At 47.2% G+C, this 20,363-nt stretch overlaps 3 protein-coding genes across 5 annotated transcripts in view; 2 read left to right on the top strand and 1 right to left on the bottom strand.

Moving 5' to 3' along the window:
* The first annotated feature begins 173 nt into the window (after positions 1 to 173).
* LOC106749544 lies at positions 174 to 10,915 on the top strand. 2 transcript variants are annotated; one of them, XM_014629121.1, is made up of 3 exons: positions 174 to 1,079; positions 8,908 to 9,068; positions 10,776 to 10,915. In XM_014629121.1, the coding sequence occupies exons 1-3, from the start codon at positions 957 to 959 to the stop codon at positions 10,813 to 10,815; spliced, it is 324 nt and encodes a 107-aa protein (XP_014484607.1). In that variant the 5' UTR covers positions 174 to 956; the 3' UTR covers positions 10,816 to 10,915. The 2 variants fall into 2 exon arrangements, with proteins under 2 accessions (XP_014484607.1, XP_014484608.1); XM_014629122.1 differs by lacking the exon at positions 174 to 1,079 and adding an exon at positions 2,551 to 7,292.
* On the top strand, positions 10,913 to 19,939 carry LOC106749542 (muscarinic acetylcholine receptor DM1). Of its 2 annotated transcripts, none has more exons than XM_014629120.1 (5): positions 10,913 to 11,864; positions 12,090 to 12,369; positions 12,919 to 13,045; positions 13,290 to 13,595; positions 14,100 to 19,939. In XM_014629120.1, the coding sequence occupies exons 1-5, from the start codon at positions 11,399 to 11,401 to the stop codon at positions 14,727 to 14,729; spliced, it is 1,809 nt and encodes a 602-aa protein (XP_014484606.1). In that variant the 5' UTR covers positions 10,913 to 11,398; the 3' UTR covers positions 14,730 to 19,939. The 2 variants fall into 2 exon arrangements, with proteins under 2 accessions (XP_014484606.1, XP_014484605.1); XM_014629119.1 differs by having other exon boundaries at positions 12,090 to 12,372.
* LOC106749545 (neuronal PAS domain-containing protein 4) overlaps positions 18,533 to 20,363 on the bottom strand; it is a gene marked incomplete at its 5' end in the record, with an annotated part of 7,346 nt that continues 5,515 nt past the window's right edge. The window contains one exon of the mRNA XM_014629123.1: positions 18,533 to 20,336. Within this exon, the coding sequence (XP_014484609.1) occupies positions 20,200 to 20,336 (137 nt within the window). The remainder of the gene's footprint in view (positions 20,337 to 20,363) is intronic.

The raw sequence follows: 20,363 nt of genomic DNA, 5'->3' as shown, positions 1-20,363 counted from the left end.
GAAGATTTGCAGAAGAAGGCATTTCGCAAATATGATTAATATTATACAAATTATGGAGGAACGACAGATCTACAATCTATATTCTGTTATACGGTTCCTGGAAAGTACACATACAGAAGAAGAAAGTTGACAAAATTATTGGTGACATAGTGGATGTGTATTAAACGTCTTAAAAAATTGTTCAAAACGGAAGAAATTAAAGAAATAATAATTCAACGATTGCTACAAAATAAATATGTAGAAGATGAGGTCTTAGAGACAATAAGCGAAGACAATATCGTGGATTTGCAGAAAATAACTTTAGCCTCTAAATGCTGCAGCTATCTTGAGCTTCTCAGCATTTTTTACTGCCTCAAGGCTATTTAATATACTCATTTAAAACAACAAAAAGACACAAGCAAGTTTTATTACCAAAATAACTACGATCAAATGATGAAGTAAAGGAAGTATTTAGGTAAATGCTAGCAGTTTATTTTATTAAAATATGATCTGGATAAAAAATATACACGATAAATATGGGACTTTCTTTCGACAACTGTCAACAATTCTGCTTATAAAAATAAGGCAACATTCACAAAAAAATTAGAAAGCTTGAAGCTGAGTTCATTTGTCCGAACAGCATCTGTTGAACCATGTAACAATAGAGTCAATAGTGACATCTGCATTGTTTAAAGCAGGTTACATTTGTTGCAATCAGTTGATCATAAATTCGAATAAATTGAATATGACTACATACAAAGTACGTTCTGGTATTGCTATTGAATTGAAATGGAATGCGGAGAATTCAAGCCGAGCCTTAACATAACTTCTGACACAGTATTACTACAAAGCATTTACTATTAAGAAGTATTTCCTAGACGCGATAACTTCTGTTCTTCTGTTGGATATTCACTTCGCAAATGAGAGAGAAGCATCAATACATTGCTTACGAGAGAAGGAACTCGGAGAAGTTTTAGATGAACTGTGTAAAGTTGACCAAAAGCTTACCTATAGAGATACTTATTGAACAGGCTTGCAAGACTCATCATGCAGTTGACAAATTTGTTGGCAAAGCAATTACTTTTGGACAAGGCACACATGTACGTACTACTATACATTATACTATGTATGTACGTACTACTATACATTATACTTTGTATATATTAGACTATGTGTATATTATTAGACATTAATATTCTGATAAGCTCTTACATTACTTTTCATTATTCATGATATTATTTCTAGAAATTTTGTAGAAATTTTGTTAATAAAATATCTATTGCATTTATATAGAATGCTTATCTATTTTTTAATTTCGTTTAAAATTAGCCTATAATCCCGGAGGTCCGTATCCTGGCGGTACCACTTTTTTATATCAATAAAAGAAATTGAATTTGCAGTATAACAATGAGTTCAGAAGAAAATGCAACGGATCCAGGAAAATTTTTGGGTTCTTTGGATAGTATTCCATTATAAAGAAAAATCTAATTGAAATATATAGTATTCAAGGAGTTAGGTGATCTTTGAAATCAAATTGGGAGGTGATTTTTTAAGTACATTTGTTTTAAATTTGATGATTTGTACGATATTTTCATCTCCTAATATGTTTGATTCAAAAACTTTTTTCATCTCTCTGTCAGCTCGATCCAGAAATATTTTGTATCTCTCGGCTATGTAATTGATCCAAAAATAAAATTAAAGATTTATATTGAATGAGAAAATATTTAATTTAAAAAATGCTTACATTTATATGAAAAACACTGATTTTGATATTTTGGTTTGGAATCATATCATCTCCCGATTTAACTTGGTCCAGATATTGAAAGCCATTCTGGAAAAATTTATTTCTTTAACCCTTTGAGTACTGAATAATTTGAAGATTTTTATGCCGATGGGACGGATTTAATTTGTCGCTATATGGATTAATATGTAAAAGTAATACATTTTATGCCAAAGTAAGCAGATGACGAGTCTCACTCGTCAAATGTACCGAAAGGGTTAATTTTATCATGCTTCATTGTGTTTATGGATTTTTTGCGTAATTTTTTGAATCTTCCGAATCTCGGTGATCTGGAAGTAGCATTTTGATATCTACTGTCGCACGACAAGAAGGAAATAATTTTTTTCGGAGAGAAAACGGCACTCGCGCGACCGTTCGCGGTTTAATTCGTCACTTATCTCTGCAGAGGCGGAGATGCGCTTCCGCTTGTAATTCGTGACTCATCGGTATCGCTGGCGATACGTTTCCGGTTTTACGTAAGTCTGTTATAGCACTCTTATCGCGCACCGTACTTCGTCGTTGTTCCTGCCATTATGTCATCTCCGCCATGAATCGCCAGCGAATCCGCCGATTTTATCGATATTTCCGATGCTTGGATAGCATCGAAATATCGATATTCCACTTCCTATATCAGATATTTTTAGCGCCTATATTTTACTCCTGATAATACATGGTTATTATATGTATACATATAATCTTACGAGGGACCCTATATATTTATCACACACACACACACACACACACACACACACACACGCACGCACGCACGCACGCACGCACATAAGTGTGTTATTTGCATTGATTTTCCTTATCCTTGTTGACTTGAAAATTTTCACGCGATTAGCACAGGTATGTGTAGAATACGTTCACTATGATATTCTACGTTAATTGAAAAATGTGGGGAAAAATGTATCGATAATTCTGGAAATTTGTGGCAAACACTGCAGTGAGAAATCGCAATGCTAGATCAAATCGGGAGAAGACGCAACATTTCGCGCGATGTCAGACCGCAATTGCAGTTCCGGTCACATCGCACGGAAAGCTTTGAATTCCCCGACTCGACCTCGCATTAGGTCCCCTTCTTTTCAGCTGCACTTTATTACACTCTCTCCGCGCTTTAAGTGAAACGATTGTACTTCACGCTTGGTAGAGAGCGGAGAGAGGAAGAGAGGAGCGAGGGAGCGAGAAGAAAAGTGTAGACAAGCGCGGAAAGTGGCAGCTGAAGAGAACGTGGCTATTATAATCCGCGCGATAACAATCTGTCGCTTGTCTCGCCTTTCAGCATAGTGTGACAACTTCACCGGTGTTAATGATAATGCCTCCCTCTGCGCAACTTTTAGTTCTTTTAACAAAAGAACTAAATATCTTTATAATTTCGTACCATTGAGTCTCTCTTTCTTCCTCTCTCTTTATTGCTTCTATTGGGGCACAATCTGTTTTGAAGAAAGAAATAATAACCCTCGTGTACACACTGAAATATACGCGATGGCTTGTCCGATATCGAAGGAAATATTCGGTGTTTGGATTCCACAAACGGCCCGTTAGCGTTAGCTTAAATTGCATCGCGAACGGGAGGAAGCACGCCTTTTAATCGCGATCGCAGTAAACGGCGCTGCAGGCTGATGTTCCATTAGGAAATAGAAGCCGGAGGTTCGTCGGTCTCTCGTGGTATTCCGGAAGAAAGAATAATGCCCCGACCTCGATCTCCTACGCGTCTCGAAGGTGTTGCTTCGTTCTTTGACGCAAAGGCGAGGCTTTGGCGCGATACTAGAAAGGGTGTATCAGAAATCGCTCGTACTCTCTCCCGATCTCGAGTTCTCAAAGGGTGTAAAGATTGAGCGGCGACGCGATCGTAGATTTTAAGATTACGCTCGAAACGCCATCGATTCTCTCGATCCCACTTTCACAGTAACGTAGCATTTTGCGTTTTTATCGCACGACGTCCGTCGAATCGTGCAAGTTACGTTCGTCCGTTCGCGTCACCTTCGCGTCGGATGTTGCGGTCGTGTAAACGTTCCCCCAATAAATCGTCGCTGAAAGGGAACCCAGCCGAAATATTGCCGTTCCCAGTGAAGCAATTCGTAAATGGGAGAGAGCGAGAGAGGAAGAGAGTGCACGGGGACTTCCGCTGCACCGTGTATATCGACAAGAAATACCTGGCCGGCGACTATGTGTTATACTCTACCGAATTAGGTTGTACATACATCTACCGTTTTCTCTTAAGAGACGTCTCCGACCTAACCGCCGCTGCGCGCCGATATATGTATACATAGTCGCCTCATCGTCAGGTATGGCGCGCGTTAGAAGTAATTCGATCGACATGTCCCATTTATGTCTACTCGCGAGCAAAATGTAATAAAAGCCGCAGCGGTAATAGCGAGTGCCACCTGTTTCACCCCGGTGAAACGGGAAGCCGTGCGCGACGATTGATACAACATTCCTTCTACGTAATCGGGACCCTTCTTTTATAATATCTCTCTCTCTCTCTCTCTTTCTCTCTGCGGAGGAAAGTGGCGGCGACAACGGCTTTAGGGAGAAAACGGCATGCTTTCAACATACAACCATGATTATGCCAAAGTTTTTGCCCAATTTAGCTAGTATTTGCTCAATTTCAACTCTATAATCAATATAGTTGATTATATTACTAAGTTAAATATTAATTAACTCCGTAGTGGAAACGAAATTTCTCTCCTAGGTGAGCGAATGTACAGGGCGCGGCGCGCTGTGTTAGAGAGAGAGAAAGCGCGCGAGGACGAATCTTGTTTTCTACTTTAATTTTCGTTTCTGATTACTTCTTGTTTCTCATATTTTAATTTTTATTCCCCGAGTATATCTAGTTATATTCTGTGCGCGCGTTCCGACTCGAGAGGAAGACGAAATGTTTAACGTCCGAGAAGTAACACACTTTATTATTACGTACCTTCGTAACCTTTTCGAGCGCGAAACAAAGAAGTGCTCTCTCTCTCTCTCTCTCTCTTTCTTTTTCTCTATTTCTCTTCATTAATGAAATATCAAAGGTTATTAACGGCGGCCTCGATATGCTGCGTAATTCATTCGGGCGGACTTCGATTTTCAAAACGCGGTCTCTTCGCGCTGCGTGCAAGACTTTTGTCGCGCGCTTTGGAACGACATTCTAACGATTCCTGTCGGCGAATCCGAACGATTGGCCGACGTTATAATGACAATCATTAAGTCCGTAAAAATGTGCACAGTTAATCGCAGTTTATGCGCGCGTACGCGTGTGCACACATTCAAGGAGGAAATGTGTGTGTGCATGTACATACATATTTTTTTTCATCGGCAAAAAGAGCAGCGTATCGGAAAATTTATTTATAGTTCAACTGTAGCGCCGGGGCAGCCGCAATGGCGGCTGGCTTGTAACGCCTCGTAATAAGCCGAGATGTATATAAGTGGATCACGACCTTCTGCTATTTTTTCCATTTAGTCGTTATTATGTTAGGCGCGCTCGCGCGCGCCCGTCCGCGCGTTCGGCTTCTCGGATGCATCATTTAATCGCGAAGGCGCGAAGCAGAGCAGCCGCTGCCGATCGAAAACTGGCTTTCGCAGGAAGCTGCGTACCGCAAAGCCGATGATCGACTTTCGTTAATATCGCGGCTTAGACTTAGCCGCATCTATCACGTATCCCGATATATATCCCCCGTAATAAAAGAAGCGGCGCAGGTCGACCGAAATCGATAGCCGATAAAAGTGTTTACATTATTACACGCGGCTGAAACATTATTTTTACATTTTCCGCGAGAGAGTCGGAGCATTTACAGATCCTCCTAAGGATAAATATCCCGGCAATACTGAATTCCCGGATCAACATTTCGCGCTAATGCGAGAAATAACGGATTTGCTCTTTACGGTGTGTATCCCCCGAGTATCAGGCTCTCTTCTGTCGCCGCTGCTTCATGGAAAATCGCCGCGCGGAGTCGTGCAAAGAGCACCGCTGTGAATCTCATCGCGAACAGTTGGGCGCATCAGAAGGGTAGATATTAATAACGGGGATTGTCAAAGCGATTCTCGTCGGGGAGGAACATCACTTCGAGCCTTTCGACAACTTCGTGCATCGAAGGCAAAGTTAATTACCGAAAGTACCGTCGACTTCGTTGTTTTTCAAAACGACCGTAATATCGCGCTTCGGGAAAATATGTTCCCGCGAAAACGCGTAGTTTCTTTGGCGCGGAAGGCCTGCGATATTCCGGGCGAGCGGAGTGAAGCACGTGGGTGCGACTTCGACGTCCGATCGCGCGATACGGACGAACATTGTGCATTACGTATTATTAGACACGCATCCTGGTAGCGAATAATCGCGCACGTCCACTTAACGGAGAACACCGCTAGGTGTGACGTAAGTGATTTTAATACTCATCATCCATCCGCTGTGTATAGGCGAGAACACAAAGTCGATCTCTTTTAAAAGATCGCTCGCATTGTCCGCGATGAATGCGCACACGCGCCGTGCAGTTATCAGCGCGCTGCAACCCGTAGCTGTCGCCCTCGTTATTATTTTAAACGGCATTACAGACTCTCCCGTAATGCCGTACTTCGGATAGCGACAAACGCTAAAGTTTCCGATCCACCGTGACGATTTCACTTCCAATTTACTTTACTGCCCTCGCCGTAAACGCGTACCTAGCCTAGCCGTTCGCAATTAAATCTCAAGACTGCTCGCTCCTCAGACGGCGAAATCGCGAAAAAGGGGGGCAATCGATGTCATCGTTCGAACGACAATCTTTTGACACCTTCCGAGAGAGTAATACTCGCGGGAAGGAAACTCACGTTTCAGCGACAGTTGTCGTATTTCTTCTCACTATTAAAAAGAAAAAGTACAACGGAAACAATCGTCGTTGGGGTCTAATACCTCGACTGGAGTGCTCCGCGGAGTGAAGGTGTGAGATTTTCTCTCCGCTCGTGCTATTTTCCGCTCTCTAGCGAGAGCACGACGGCTGTTCTTGTATCGAGGTGGCCAGATGGTTCTGAGACCTTTTTTTCGCCACGGCGCGCTAAATCATCCCCCGGCCGGGATGCGAGCTCGCGGACGAAGAAGAAGCAGCGACGTGCTCCTTACGGAGCCCGGTAACGTCTTGAGCTGTGAGCTTCGTTAGCATTTTCCCGAATCGCGCATACTGATACGAGTTTTGCGCGCGCAAGCGTGCGTCCGAGCGTCCCGTATGAATCGTCTGAAGCGTATTAACAAACTAATTAAGGCCAGTGTTCGTTATACCGAGGCATGCCGTTAACGAGACCGCGTCTCTCTATGCGTTTCTATATTTATTTATGGAGCAGGTCGCGTGACGTAGGGTCAGCCAGCGGAGCTACCACCTGGCAACCGTCTGTCGCGTCAGTTCTCCACCGGATCGGATACACGAGGCGATGTAACTATAGTTACACACGCGCGCACCGTGTAACGATTATACGCGTTGCTACCTGAAATGAATCGACGCGGGCCTCGTGAGAGCCCCAAGTCCGAGCTCGGATGACCCCGGCGATTGGCGAATCCGCGGGTGGAGGAGCGAGCCGTCGTCATGTAAGTGTGTACCCAGCAAGTAGAAAATCATTAACACAACGTTATTACAATGACGTTATATATAATATGTAAGGTTTTCAAACGTAGTTCTTATTATTGTCATTGTTAACAACGTTCGATCCAGACGTTAAATGTAATATTTCTATACTATAATTTTAATATTTAAGAATATTATATTATCGAATAACGATTTACAAACACTTGTAAAATATCATGTCAAATGTTTATGAAATCAATGTTTCAAGAGATCGATTTAATGTTTCTTGCTTACTGGGTAAGATGCGCGAATACGTATGGAGATTAATGGCGATACTTCCCATCGAGCTACTGTTAATAATATATAATCCAAGTGTGAAATATGTAATAATTAAGAATCTCACATGAGATTTCCTCTGTGTGTAAACGCTTCTGGCACTTTTGGGACGGCACGTACGTGCAATTCGAGAAATCTTTGAAGAAGCAGATGACCGCACGTTCCTTTTCTTTACGACAGCGGGGAGATTAGGTGCCGATGATGCAGTTGGCTCTCCCGTAAAAAGCCTTGTGGGGTTCATAGTGCGTAAAGTAGCGATAGCGCCGTAGTAATACTACCGCCAACTTCTTGGCAAGCATCCACTGAGACTTAAATGCCGCTTTTGGGACCATCTTTAATGCTCTGTTGCACTTTAGTAGTCAAAATAATCCCGCGCTCACTGCGTACAATTTCAATATGTTTACACCTTTTGAAATTTCTTCATTTTTACCGTATACGTGTTTTCTTCTTCGTCTCGTTGGATTACATATATCGCGCGAGCGATAGATAGAGAGAGAGGGGGGGAGGAGCCTGACTGGTAAGTGATTAAAATGAAGTGTTTCCGATATCTTAAAGGCGTCTCTAATAAGAGATCCGACTCGACGAACTCTATCTGTGCGCGGCAAACGAGGCTACCTAGAAAGACGAACAATTCAAAGCCTCGTTAGACGTAAGGTAAAAATTACAAGCTCGCATCGATTTTCGAACGACGTCCCGTCACTCGCTTCCGATTATCTCGAGGCGGACACGACGCCGTTCGACCTTCGCGTTACGAGAAGCTCGATACCGAAGTTCGCGCCTACTCGCTGCCGAGCAACACACAGTCGCGGAAACGTTAATACCAACGAATAACAACGAAGTCTGAGGGCTTTTGTTCCCGCGGTAAATGTCGACCAACGTAAACGCCATTGTATCTGATACGTGCGCGTCGTGGCGCCGTCGCTGATGCCTCGGCAATTTTCCGTTCTCCGAGGAAAGAGAAATTAATCTGGGCTTCTCTTGAGGGTTCTGCGCAAATCCAAGGAGATCGGGAGCGAAAGATACGTTATTTAAACCTCACTTCGCATTTGCGCGCTGTGTACGAATCTGGAATGATAGACCGCCGTAGGAGAGACGAGTGGTGCATAATTCTCTTTATCGAAATATATCCGGCGCGCGAGAGGATTTCCAAACCGATTTGCGAGCTCGAGATAGCTGAAACTGGAGCTCGCCCCGCTCGCCTCGCGAAAAAATCGTTCGTTCGGGAAGAAAATGAATTTTCCCGCTGTGTTCGCGCGACTTTCACGAAAGATTTAAATATCGTTGGCGTTTCTATAATTACAGGCGTCGAGCATGCCATGCGCACTTAACGGGGAGGTAATCGCGTTGCACACCTGGCGCAACATGCATCCTTCCACGCCCTTGCCGCAGCTCGACCGCCTCGCCAGGGATATCGAACTGGCCGCATTCGATGAGGAATCTGTCGCAGTTATGGCAGTTATCGAGTACGTTATTTCCCACGTCCTTCCTCCGCTCGCGTGTTTCCCAGCGACGAGCGATACCTTCCCGCCGAGATCCGTCGCTTCAACGAGCTGTCTAGGCCGAAGAATCCTCGCTTTTTACTCGAGAATTACTCTTGATTCGTTTCTTAATATCCGCCGATACAATTGGGTTGATCTATAAAGTTACGAATGTTAGTGAAAGCTGGTACAACAAACACTCAAGAGGGGGAGAAAGCACGTCCTTTGACCAGGAAATCTCTTGGCTGCTCTTTGTTGAAAAACTTGATCCTCCAAGAGATATCGAGAGAGAGGAAGAGGCGCGAGCAGTCTGCATTTTATAGCCGGTTAATTGCTCAAATTAACCGACTTGGCGGAGAGAAGGCGACGGCCCTTTTCGGATGCGCCGCTACACAGGCGGATCTAACACTCGCAAAATTTCCTACGCGTATTAAGGCCAGGTCGCGTTTACGGGACAAGCAGTCGGCAAGTTAAGTGAAATACGTCCGTAATTGGAGCGCCGCGCCGTGCGCCGCTACACGAGGTCTGCGTTCTACTTTGCATCGGGCGGGCGCCGACACGGGACGCGAGCGGAGAGCACTCCGTTCGAATTGTGATTTTCGACGATAACAAGCCCGAAACTTTACGTCGACATCTTCCGCGCTGTTGTCCCGGCTGCTGTGTAATACGTATTACACCGGAAGATCCGCGCGTGTGTTTATACTCGCGGCTGCTGCGTTAGGATCGGCAAATTTTATATTAACGCAAACCTCTCGAACAGCAAATGTCAGGAATCATTTGTTCGTTACTTTCCGAAACGGAAAAGCACACTGCTGCCTGTTCTCGCGCGAGGAAATTACGAGGGTGTCTCGATTGGCACGGGATTAAAATTCGGAATCGTCGTTATCGCGGTTAACCGACGGGAAAAGGGTCAAACGTCGGATCATCGATAATCCATTATCCCGGCCTCGATAAGCGTCATACGCGCTGACACACGCGAGATTCGCGGGGTAGCGCATTATCATTCGCGTGAAGCCCGGAAGCGCGTACACGACAGCTTGATAACGCCGTTTTCTCCCCTTTCTCCCTCCCTCGTTTTTATTTTCGCTCGCGTCTTGTTCGCGCGAGGGGCGAATAAGTAGCTCGTTAAAGAAGTCGGGGAGAAAGGCGCGCCTTTTGCGGATCCGACGGCGGAAACGGAGCCCCGCGGCATTGGTTGCGCTTTTCGCGGCCCGCCTTACGACAAAAGAACTCTCTCGCGCTCTCCTCCGTTTTTCTTCCTTATGTTTTCTTCTTTTTAAATTAGATACGCTCGAGCGCGTGTTGACGATGTGCCGAGAATTAAGACAGGTAGTCCGTCGCGCGGAACGAGCGCTCGCGTCGAACAAACAGGCAATCGTATGTCGAGCAAGGTCGCGCAGTGTTCCAACCAAGGAACGACAAGAGCGATATTTCACGCGTGATTCTTCCTATTATTTAAATTACCTCAAATTGCCTTACCTTTAAACGGTATGTTTTCCTTCGTGCCAATTTCTTTCTTATGTCCACTTTGAATTTCTCACCGACCCGGCGTCGAATTAAACGTATGAACCGAGCCGCTCGATTCTGGTAGAGTCCACCTTCGTTCGTTAATCTTACGTTACTCTCTCGTTGATGACCGTCGCGCCACGGGGACGTGATTTTTCGGTACATCAGCACTGTCTCTGCTCGCAGACTCGATGTCTCCGCCGAGAGGAGCAAGCGTGGGATGTAGTTGACACTACCTTCCACCTAGCGAGAACACGACGACGACGGAGGCGGAGGACGAGGAGGAAGAGGAGGAGGCGGCGGAAGGGGAGGTGGAGGAGGAAGAGTGGATCAGAAGGAAGAAGAGGAGGTGGAGGTGGAGAAGAAGGCGGAGGAGGAGAGAAGAGATCGTGACGGTAGCACCGGCGAAGGCGCTACCGTTCGCCGAAGGTATTCCGCGACGAGGAGGACCGGAAGCGTGGCGTTCGCGCGATCGCTCGTACGTACGTGCGTGCGTACGTGCGTGCGTGCGTGCGAGCGAGCGGGCGTGAGCGCGTGGGCGAACGCGCGCTCCACCGTACCAACGCGAACGAGGCCGGACGAAGGAGAGAGGGTATCGCGGGGGTGGCGGCGTCACCCCGAAGATCAGGGTTCGAGTCGAGCGGATCGCACGCGAGGGTACCAGAGGACGCGCGGTCGCCCGCGGTGCGAACCGGTAGCCTCGCCGGTCGAGGGTAGAACGAGCGGAAACGAGGAAAAGACGAAGAAGAGGAGGAAGAGAGAGAGAGAGAAGAGATAGGGAGAGGGGGAGAGATCAGTCCGTCACAGACATGAACGTTACCTCGACGCTGGAGTTCCCCACCAATGAAACCTTCCACGTCGGCAACGGCTTGGACTGCGTTGAGCCCCCGGAATACGGGCTATTGACGCGTGTGTTCATAGTGGTGTTCGCCGTCATCCTCAGTTTCATAACGGTCGTCGGCAACATAATGGTCATGGTATCGATCAGGATCGACAAGCAGCTGCAGACGATCTCGAACAACTTCCTCTTCAGCCTGGCGGTAGCCGACTTATCGATCGGCCTAATCTCCATGCCTCTCTTCACGATGTACACGGTGCTTGGTTACTGGCCGCTCGGGTCCCACGTGTGCGACCTGTGGCTCGCCCTCGACTATCTCGCGAGCAACGCGTCAGTCCTCAATCTGCTCATGATCAGCTTCGACAGATACTTCTCCGTCACGCGCCCGCTCACCTACCGGGCCCTGAGAACCAACTGCAGAGCCGCTGTTATGATAGGTGAGTGCCAGCTACCGAGAAAGAAGAAAACGGATGAGAGATTAATCGCACGGCTGATTGCAACTTTTTATCCATCATTTTCCGCCAATCGGCGACAATATCTTGACGTTGCATTTTAATTCTCTGTTGTTGTAAATATCGTTCTTGCAACGGATCCCAACACACGGGTCGTAAAAAGTGAATAGTAGACCGTGCGAATATGACGATCGTCGTGTTTTTCTCCAGGGGCCGCCTGGGGGTTTTCACTTCTTCTTTGGCCGCCCTTTATCTACCTCTGGCCGCTCATCGAGGGTCAAAGGACCGTGCCGGAAACCGCGTGTTACATTCAATTCATCGAGACGAATCATTACGTCACCTTCATCACGGCCATCGCCGCGTTTTATGTTCCTGTCTGCGTAATGATGATCTTGTATTGGCGGATATGGAAAGAGACGGAGAAACGGCAGAAGGAACTGCCGAACTTGCAAGCCGGGAAGCAAGACGCGAGCAAGCGCAGCAACTCGAGGTGGTAACTAACGCTTTCAATTGTTTGCCCTCCGAACTTGTCGTCAGCACGTCACCAGAAACCCCCTGCACAAGAGACGGTAACGCATTGCCTCGGAAGACCGACCTCATGGTTCACGATGCCAAGTAGGGTAGACGCACCAATGAATGGCCGGTTAATGAGTATTGTTGGGCCACTCAATCATCCCACCTACGCGTAAAGATATCATTTTAATTGCCCACACTGTTTATTCCCCCCCCCCCCTCTTTCGAATATCAAATGGAACATTCAGTTCAGACGAAGCCTGCTCTCTCGTTACCTTTGCCTTTCCATATTTGCGTTGTTGCTTACCGCAGATCGCGGTTTGCCTGTTGCTTTTGTTTCGAGAATCTGTACGACGGAACGTTGCGGAATGAAATACTTTACGAGAGCGAGCGTAAGGTATTATTTCAAAACTCGATTCGCCTTTCCCTCCCTTTTTCCGGTTTTAACGACGATTAGTACGTTGTATCTCGGGAAGCTCACTACTCGGCTAGGGGAAAAACACTCATTCTTTCGTTTCCCATGTAGCGATGAAGCTTTAGATATGGAGGAAAGTAAAAGACCGCGAAGCGAGTCGAGCACCGGCGAGGAAGCCTCGCACGCCACGCACATTGCCGTTTCCTACATTGATAAGCACTACCCGCAATATAATGGCGTAAGTAATCAAGTAATCATACCGTAAACCGCCTAAACACCCGCGCACGACTACACCAGCGGGGGATAACTTTGCACGCTGCGCATCCCGCTCGTCAAAGTCGCTCATATGTCAGGCACAAACGTAATTTCCTGGAATTTTCCCCGAGATTTCCCACATTAAGCGCTAAAAGTGCAAAGTCACGCCCCACATCGACCGGCCTTGCCCCGACTGGCTCGTGATCGCTTCTCTGTACGACGAACAGCACAGGCCGTTCTCCTGGACCTGGCTAAAGATGTGGTGCATCGCGTGGTGGCAAAGCGGAAGAGACGACGAGGACGAGGACGAGGAGATCGGGGGACCGGAGAGCAGCCGCACTGGGCCCGGCTACGAGGAGACCCTGACGCCGTTGTCGGCCGAGACGCCACTTCCCAGCACGGTGTCGCAATGTCCCTCCCTCAGCGCGATTCAGGTCACGGGAGTCACCCTGGAGAAGGGCGCGGCGTTGCACGACTACCGAAGGTCGGCGCGCCCAGCCGATCTCGCCACGAAGACCATCACGAGCGATTCCGTACGTAAAGTCCTGTTCGAGCGTCGTTAGTCCAGGGCCGCGTACTTTATTAAACCGCACAACTTTCCCCGCCATTGCTTACTTTAACCTTTTCGCTACTACACTGCAGTGGCTTCCCGCTAAGCGATTTTTCAGGACGCCATCATAGTGCTCTCCCTCTCTCCGAAGTTGTCGAGTGAAACTACACTCTCGAGAAGTAGAATGATAGCCGAGCCACTCGACTAACTCGTGCAATCTCTCCGCTCTGAAGAGAGCGAACGTAGCGAAAGGGTTAATGAAAATGTCACCGTGCGCTAGCGTTAACGATAATGGCTGCGTTCCGAAATTCACTACCAGTACTGATACTAAAAATCTATAGTCTGTGTTATGTATACTATAGATAGTCAGTACTGGCCATGAATATCGAAACGCTGCCGGTGCCACCGTTGTCTCGAGCAATTACAATCATTCTTCGCGCTTAACGAGTTCTTTTTTCATACGCGTCTGTGTCCGCTGTGCTTCCAGGTTTATACGATTCTGATCAAGCTGCCGAGCAACGGCGGCAAGTACAGCGAGGGGGCCAGCATAAAGATGATTCACGACGATTCCATGTCGATCCAGATACACAGCATGATGGAGGACAGCGAAGACGACAGCGGTGTCGGTGGCGGTATCAGCGTTGGCGGCGGCGGCGGTGCTGCCGGCAAGGTCTTTCGCCTCGGCGGCGCAAGCCCGTCTACGGTGATGAGGAGGCCGTCGCAAATGCCGGACATCCGAATCCCGCTGAACGCGAAAAGCATACCGAAGGTGGACAAGGCCGTGTTGAACAAGAAGAAGGCGGAGAAGAAAGCGGAGAAAAAGTCGGAGAAGAAGTCGGAGAAGAAGGCCGCCAAGACCCTGATGGCCATACTGCTGGCGTTCATAATGACGTGGACCCCGTACAACATCCTGGTCCTCGTGAAGCCCCTCATCAGCTGCCAGTACTCCATACCGCGGGAATTATGGGACATGTCTTATTACCTTTGCTACATCAACAGTACTGTGAATCCGATGTGTTACGCGCTGTGCAACGCGGCCTTCCGCAGAACCTACGTGAGAATTCTCAAGTGTAAGTGGCGCAGCAGGTACCGTGCCGCGGTCGATCGGGGATACTAACACCGGGAGTATTAGCATCGGGGCTAACCTTCACATCACTTTTCTCCCTCCGTTGCTGTTCCCCCCCCACATCTGAGAAGTCAACGACCGCGCGCGTACACGTAAAAACGTACGCACATACGCGCACATACACACACACACATACACACGAAACAACACTGCAGTATTATTATGACTATGATTATTATTATTATATCGCTGTTTACTTTTTCCCCTTTTTACGCGTTTCTGAGAGCGCATGAAACGGAGAAGCGAGGAGACCGGCGGCTGTCGCGACGGTGGGTTTGGCGCTGCCAAACCGTCCTGTTCCTATCGATATCGAGCGGGTACGTCTTCCAGGCTCGCGTATCGCGCGTGACGAACGTCCGATCGGCCGCTCGTACTCTCGCTCCAAGGGAGAGAGCCTCTCTCGTCGGTGTTGGCCGGGCGAGATTAACCCCTCGACGACCGCGTGTCGTTTCAGCGCTGTCTATAAACGGCTGCATTTTTCAGCGGGAATTAATTAATTGGCGATCGCGTTAGAACGATTCGGTTACCTTCCTCTCTCTCTCTCTCTCTCTCTCTCGACGTAACGTCGGAGTTTAACGCTCTAACGCCGTTATGCCGCGTTGCAATTACGTCGGTGTCCATTAACGCGTAAAAAGAATTAATAATGAATTGATGTACCCTTCGTCGGGGGGTTAACGATTCTGCGACGCGCAGAACGGCGTAAACAAGCGACGTAATCGTCGGAATGCGTGTCGGGGCGCTGAGAGACCGCGCGCGGATTTGTTTGTCTGCAATATTTCCGGATAATCTCGAATTTCGACGGTGCGCATATCGATTGTCTATATCGGGCCGCGTGAATTCTTAATGGGTCAGTGGTTCTTCACCTTTTTTGGGTCGCGAACCTCTCTCGGGGGGGAGCATTGCGTTTTCTCGATGACGGTTCTCCGTGCGCGCGCAGCATCGCGCGAAACACCTGACGTCGCTCGAACGAGGCAACGTTCGTCAAGCTCGTCGACGGTTCACGGATAGTCAGCGACACTCAAGAATATCTGTTGGATATAACCGTTGTCTCGCTCGACGGGAAAGCGGAGAATCGGAGGGATCGCGCGAATCTCTCGGCGAAAGGTGACGTTCGCATCGTCGACGGGGTGCGCGAGCCGGCTGGCGAAACGCTAGTCAAAACGCACTGCAGCTCGGTCTCCGAGCTTCGCAAGTAACGCGACGTGGATACTGCCATGAATATAACGTTTATTAATATCTCTCCGAGCCACGCGTCGTCGCGCGTGCTCGGAATTGTATTACGCCTCCGGTATACTCGGGACGTATACCGGTGCCCTTCGCGTTCGCCATCGTCACCTTCGGTCCTTCAAGCGGCCGGAAACCTCTCTCTTTCTTTCTCTCTCTCTATCTCTCTCTCTCTCTCTCTCTCTCATACGGAGGTAGAGGAGAGTAAGCGGTGAGCCGGGTGGACGATGGCGAAGTTGCGACGAGGGGTTAGATGAAGGAAAAGAAGCTAAACCGCACAAGAACCTATTTAAGTATATAAAATATCGAAAAGATAACGATAATCTTTGTAACGTCGCCCGAACCGCAGGCGATGTGAACACTCGATGTAAATTTTACGACGTAGCGAAGTGTAAAACTGTAAATGAATGTGTTTTTAAATGTAATAACGAAAAGGTGAGTGAGAGCGAAGCGAACGAAGAGGACGGGGAGTACGGGAGGATTATTAGGGGCGATTAGGAGGAGAGAACAGGAGAGAGAGAGATTACATTAAATCGAATTCTTCCGTGAACTAAAAATAACATTCTAATTATACGTGCCAAACGAAGCTTTAAAAGATTATACCAAGGTTATAACACGGCGTGAGATAGATAGATACAGAGAGAGAGAGAGAGAGAATATATGCGTGTACGAATGAGTGCGTGCGTGCGTGCATGCGTGTGTGTGTGAAAGAGAGAGAGAGACATGGAAGCGAGCGCGGAAGGGAGGAAGGTCGTAGAGCAACTTTCGAAGTTATTGAGAAACGATACCGAGAATATATAGTTATGTAATAATTAAAGGAAGAAAAGAAAAATAGAAAAAAAAGAGACAAAAAAACCAGTGAAGTAAAATAAAAGTAAAATAAAAAGCTCTGTGTCGAGCGATACACGACTTTAGCGATCGGTGAAGGCTCGTAAAGTAATCAAAGTCAATCGTACGCGCGCCGACATGCCTATAGTGACTCCAAGACTGCGAGGATAGTGGCTTGATTTTGAACGCAACAGCTCATTCGGTGCGATCACACGGCCGAACGATATATCGCGATAATTCGCAAAGCGACGCGTCTACTTCTTTTCTTCGCGATCGTTACTTGTTTCTCACGGATCGCCCGCGGATCCCCGCGAACCCGTCGGTTAAGCGACTAGTCAAACGATTCTAATCCGACTCCCCGTCTCTCTTTTCATTCCCGTGGGGGGGAGGGGCGGGAGATAGAGTCTCCCGGATGGACATAGTGAGTAATCCGATGACGTTCTCTCGTCTCTACTTTCGCGTGTCGTCACGCAATCGTCACTCAAGCGAGAAACATAATCGCTGCACAAGTGCGCAGCGACGTTCCTATGCACGCGTCGGCACGCGTGCGTTTGTATCTTGTACAAAGTACCCACGCACACTAAACACGCATTCTCGCACGATCAATATACACATATACACGGTGCAGTGTCGCGAAAAGTACTCGTAAAGATATACATATGCACACACACACACATACATACACACACATAAAAATACGTATATATAATACGAGATTCGCGGGCGCGCGCGTCGCGCAAAAGTCGCGTTGCTCCCTGCTCTCGCTCGCTCGTTCGCGATAAGCTCGCTCATCCGCGATACATGTAATTACCGGCAATTAATCGCCGGCTATGTACGCGAAGGAGAGAACGCACGAGCGACAGCACGTGTACACCGGCAAGCGAGGAAGGAGCTCAGACGACCGGTTGACACACAAACGAACCTAGGTACATCGGGGTGGACGCGACGGACCGTGCGCGATCGTCACGTATATCGGCAAAACGCAATTAAACGAGTACAATTAACCGACACATATTATTTCGATCTGTTGTTCGCGGGCACTTTTGATACCGGGATATCTGCGTCGGCCGATTTCGAGGGGCCGTTTTTCCCAAGCGATCGCACTGATATACTACGCGCGCACGCTGCTTCCTAATGCGTGACGCGTACGTAAGGTCGATGTGTCTATCTACGTGATAACGAATTTAACAGCATTTTTCTTGCCGTAAATGTTGATGACGATTCTAAACGCGAGATTCTCGTCGTACGCATAGAATATTACAACACGTAATCGTAGCTGGTGTTTCAAAACTCGTTCGTTACCGTAAAACCTTAGTACAAGAGCAACGCAAAAAGACATGTCACGTACGAGGAACCAGTTTTAGAGAGGGGCAGAGAAAGAGAGAGAGATATATATATATATATATCAGTATTATTTCTCGCGTCTCCCGGCAGTTTTGAGCGCGGTTTCACCGCAGAACGTATGACGGAAGGGAATAGCAGTAGGACTCGGTGATATTTTTTTACCTTTATAGAGAGTTGATCTCACGCGCGATTCGATCTTGCGCAAACCCTAGCGAGTCGCGTCGGAAAAAGGAGAAAAAAACGTCGAATCTAAAACGCGAATAAACGCTATAAAGGGACGACGGACGCGAATTGTGTGCATGTGTGTGTGTACATGTGTGAGCGCGACGGCGCTCGACGTTTTTCGTTGCACGTGATTTCTTCGTATCGCGAACACGACGTCGAGAACGTTTCTCGAGATTCTTCTCTCTCCTTTTTTTTTTCCGATACTTAAAAAACACACTCTTGTTGTTGAATTCGCGATTTCGAGAGCGCGGGCGTCTAGACACACGTGAAATTCGAAATGATGTCGGAGACGTCGTTCGATACGACGACGCGGGAGCATTGAGGCGGAAGCAGATGCTACACACGTAAACTTCGTACCTTTCGATCTAACTATTTTGTGAAAAAAGTCGTAACTTCAGGTTCGCAAAAGAGAAAGCGTCCTCCCGTCTCTATACTTGTATGCAAAATCTTTATTTTCACTTATTTCAACACCAGAACATATCTTCAAAGTTCGGTTTCGCATTGGAGATATACTCTCTGCGTAAAATACTTTATTTATACTTATTTATTTTTCGTTATTTTTAATAATAAAAGATCCGTAACCGCGCGCGTAGATTAGGACGTGTCGAGGGGTGTGTGTGAGTCGCGACTAAATTACAGATCGCGTACGAGAATTAATCGAAAACACGATCAACTTCCTGGTCAGCGTTGGACCCGCGATCGAGACGTCGATAATTGTTTGAAGATGTTCGTCGCGCGTTAAAACACGATGAAGAGACGTATGCGAAATCGGTGGAAGCTGCTGTTGCTGCCGCCGCTGCTACTATTGCTATGCTACCTAACGATTACAACTGCCTCTCTTTATTTATCTATTTCCGTAGTATCACGTCGAGACGGTAAATGTAAAACACGACACACGCAAAGAAACTTTCCTTCGTCGAATGCGTTAAAATGTACAAAGCGAATATTTCACGTTCGTATGTTAAACGTAAGATTTAGGTATTTTTCAAAGGAAAATCCTCGACATATATAGCGCATGTACCTGGGTACCCTCTACGACACTGCACATTCATACATAATAGTTATTTATATATATATATATATATATATATATATATATATCTACACACATACATACATACATATACATACACTTGAAATATACGCGTACGATGCGTGTAATTTATCTCAAACGAATGTTCTCGCATAAGCGTATACCGGAGATGAACGAAAACGATGTAAGACTTTTTTTAATCGTAGATTATTGTAAACACCGATGTAATCAGTCTATGTTTATATACGTGTTTTATATTAATGAGAAATTTACGATTCAAGAATATATAACGCGCCAAAGCAGAAAGAATGTGTGAGAGAGGGAGAGAAAGGGGGGATGAAAGTGTGCGAGAATGTGAGAACGAGTGAGTGGGTGAGTGTGAGCGTGTGTGTGTGTGTGTGTGTGTGAGAAAGAGAGAGAGAGAGAGGGGGGAGAGAGAGAGAGAGAGAAGGATGCGAAAAAGATTAAAAACGAGCGTATAGAGATTGTGTAAGGCGATACCGATAGAATTTGGAAGAATATACTCCGTTGTCTGTGACAAAATGCATACGCACGTATACGACACTCTCTCCGAACACCTCCTGTCGTGTTCGCGCTTCGCAACGACAACGGATCCTATCGTCCTCTCCTGCGCGTCTTTCCCATTCCTACGAGAATTTCCCGTTGAAATGGAAAAAAAAAAGAGAAAGGAAGGAAACTAATCCATCGATATCCTGATACGTTTATCTACACCAAGTTTCCTCGCATTGCACCACGTCGTTCCGCCGAGCGCGCGCGGTAGAAGGTCGAGTCGCGAGTCCTGGCTCTTCATTTCGACGCGAAGTCCTTGCCATCGTCCGCGGACTGTCCTTTTCTACGTGGTAACTGTAGCGTGATCGGCTGCACGTCCTGGTGCTTCCTGGTCTGGGCAGGATGACCAGCGGCCGCGGCCGCAGCGGCGGCGGCTGCAGCGGCGGCGGCGGCCGCGGCGG

This window comes from Dinoponera quadriceps, unplaced genomic scaffold, assembly GCF_001313825.1.
Source record: "Dinoponera quadriceps isolate SergipeBrazil2010 unplaced genomic scaffold, ASM131382v1 scaffold3324, whole genome shotgun sequence".
Taxonomy (NCBI): domain Eukaryota; kingdom Metazoa; phylum Arthropoda; class Insecta; order Hymenoptera; family Formicidae; genus Dinoponera; species Dinoponera quadriceps.
The sequence above is the reverse complement of the archived record's forward strand: the minus strand, read 5'-3'. Positions and strand labels throughout refer to the sequence as shown.

Excerpts from the sequence above, each read along its gene's own strand:
- LOC106749542 (XM_014629119.1), top strand. The coding sequence starts at position 11,399 with ATGAACGTTACCTCGACGCTGGAGTTCCCCACCAATGAAACCTTCCAC. Across the intron at positions 12,373-12,918 it reads AAGCGCAGCAACTCGAGGTG|CGATGAAGCTTTAGATATGG; the intron begins GTAACTAACGCT and ends TTTCCCATGTAG. Across the intron at positions 13,046-13,289 it reads ACTACCCGCAATATAATGGC|CACAGGCCGTTCTCCTGGAC; the intron begins GTAAGTAATCAA and ends TACGACGAACAG.
- LOC106749544 (XM_014629121.1), top strand. The coding sequence starts at position 957 with ATGAACTGTGTAAAGTTGACCAAAAGCTTACCTATAGAGATACTTATT. Across the intron at positions 1,080-8,907 it reads CTTTTGGACAAGGCACACAT|GCGTCGAGCATGCCATGCGC; the intron begins GTACGTACTACT and ends CTATAATTACAG. Across the intron at positions 9,069-10,775 it reads GCAGTTATGGCAGTTATCGA|ACTCGATGTCTCCGCCGAGA; the intron begins GTACGTTATTTC and ends CTCTGCTCGCAG.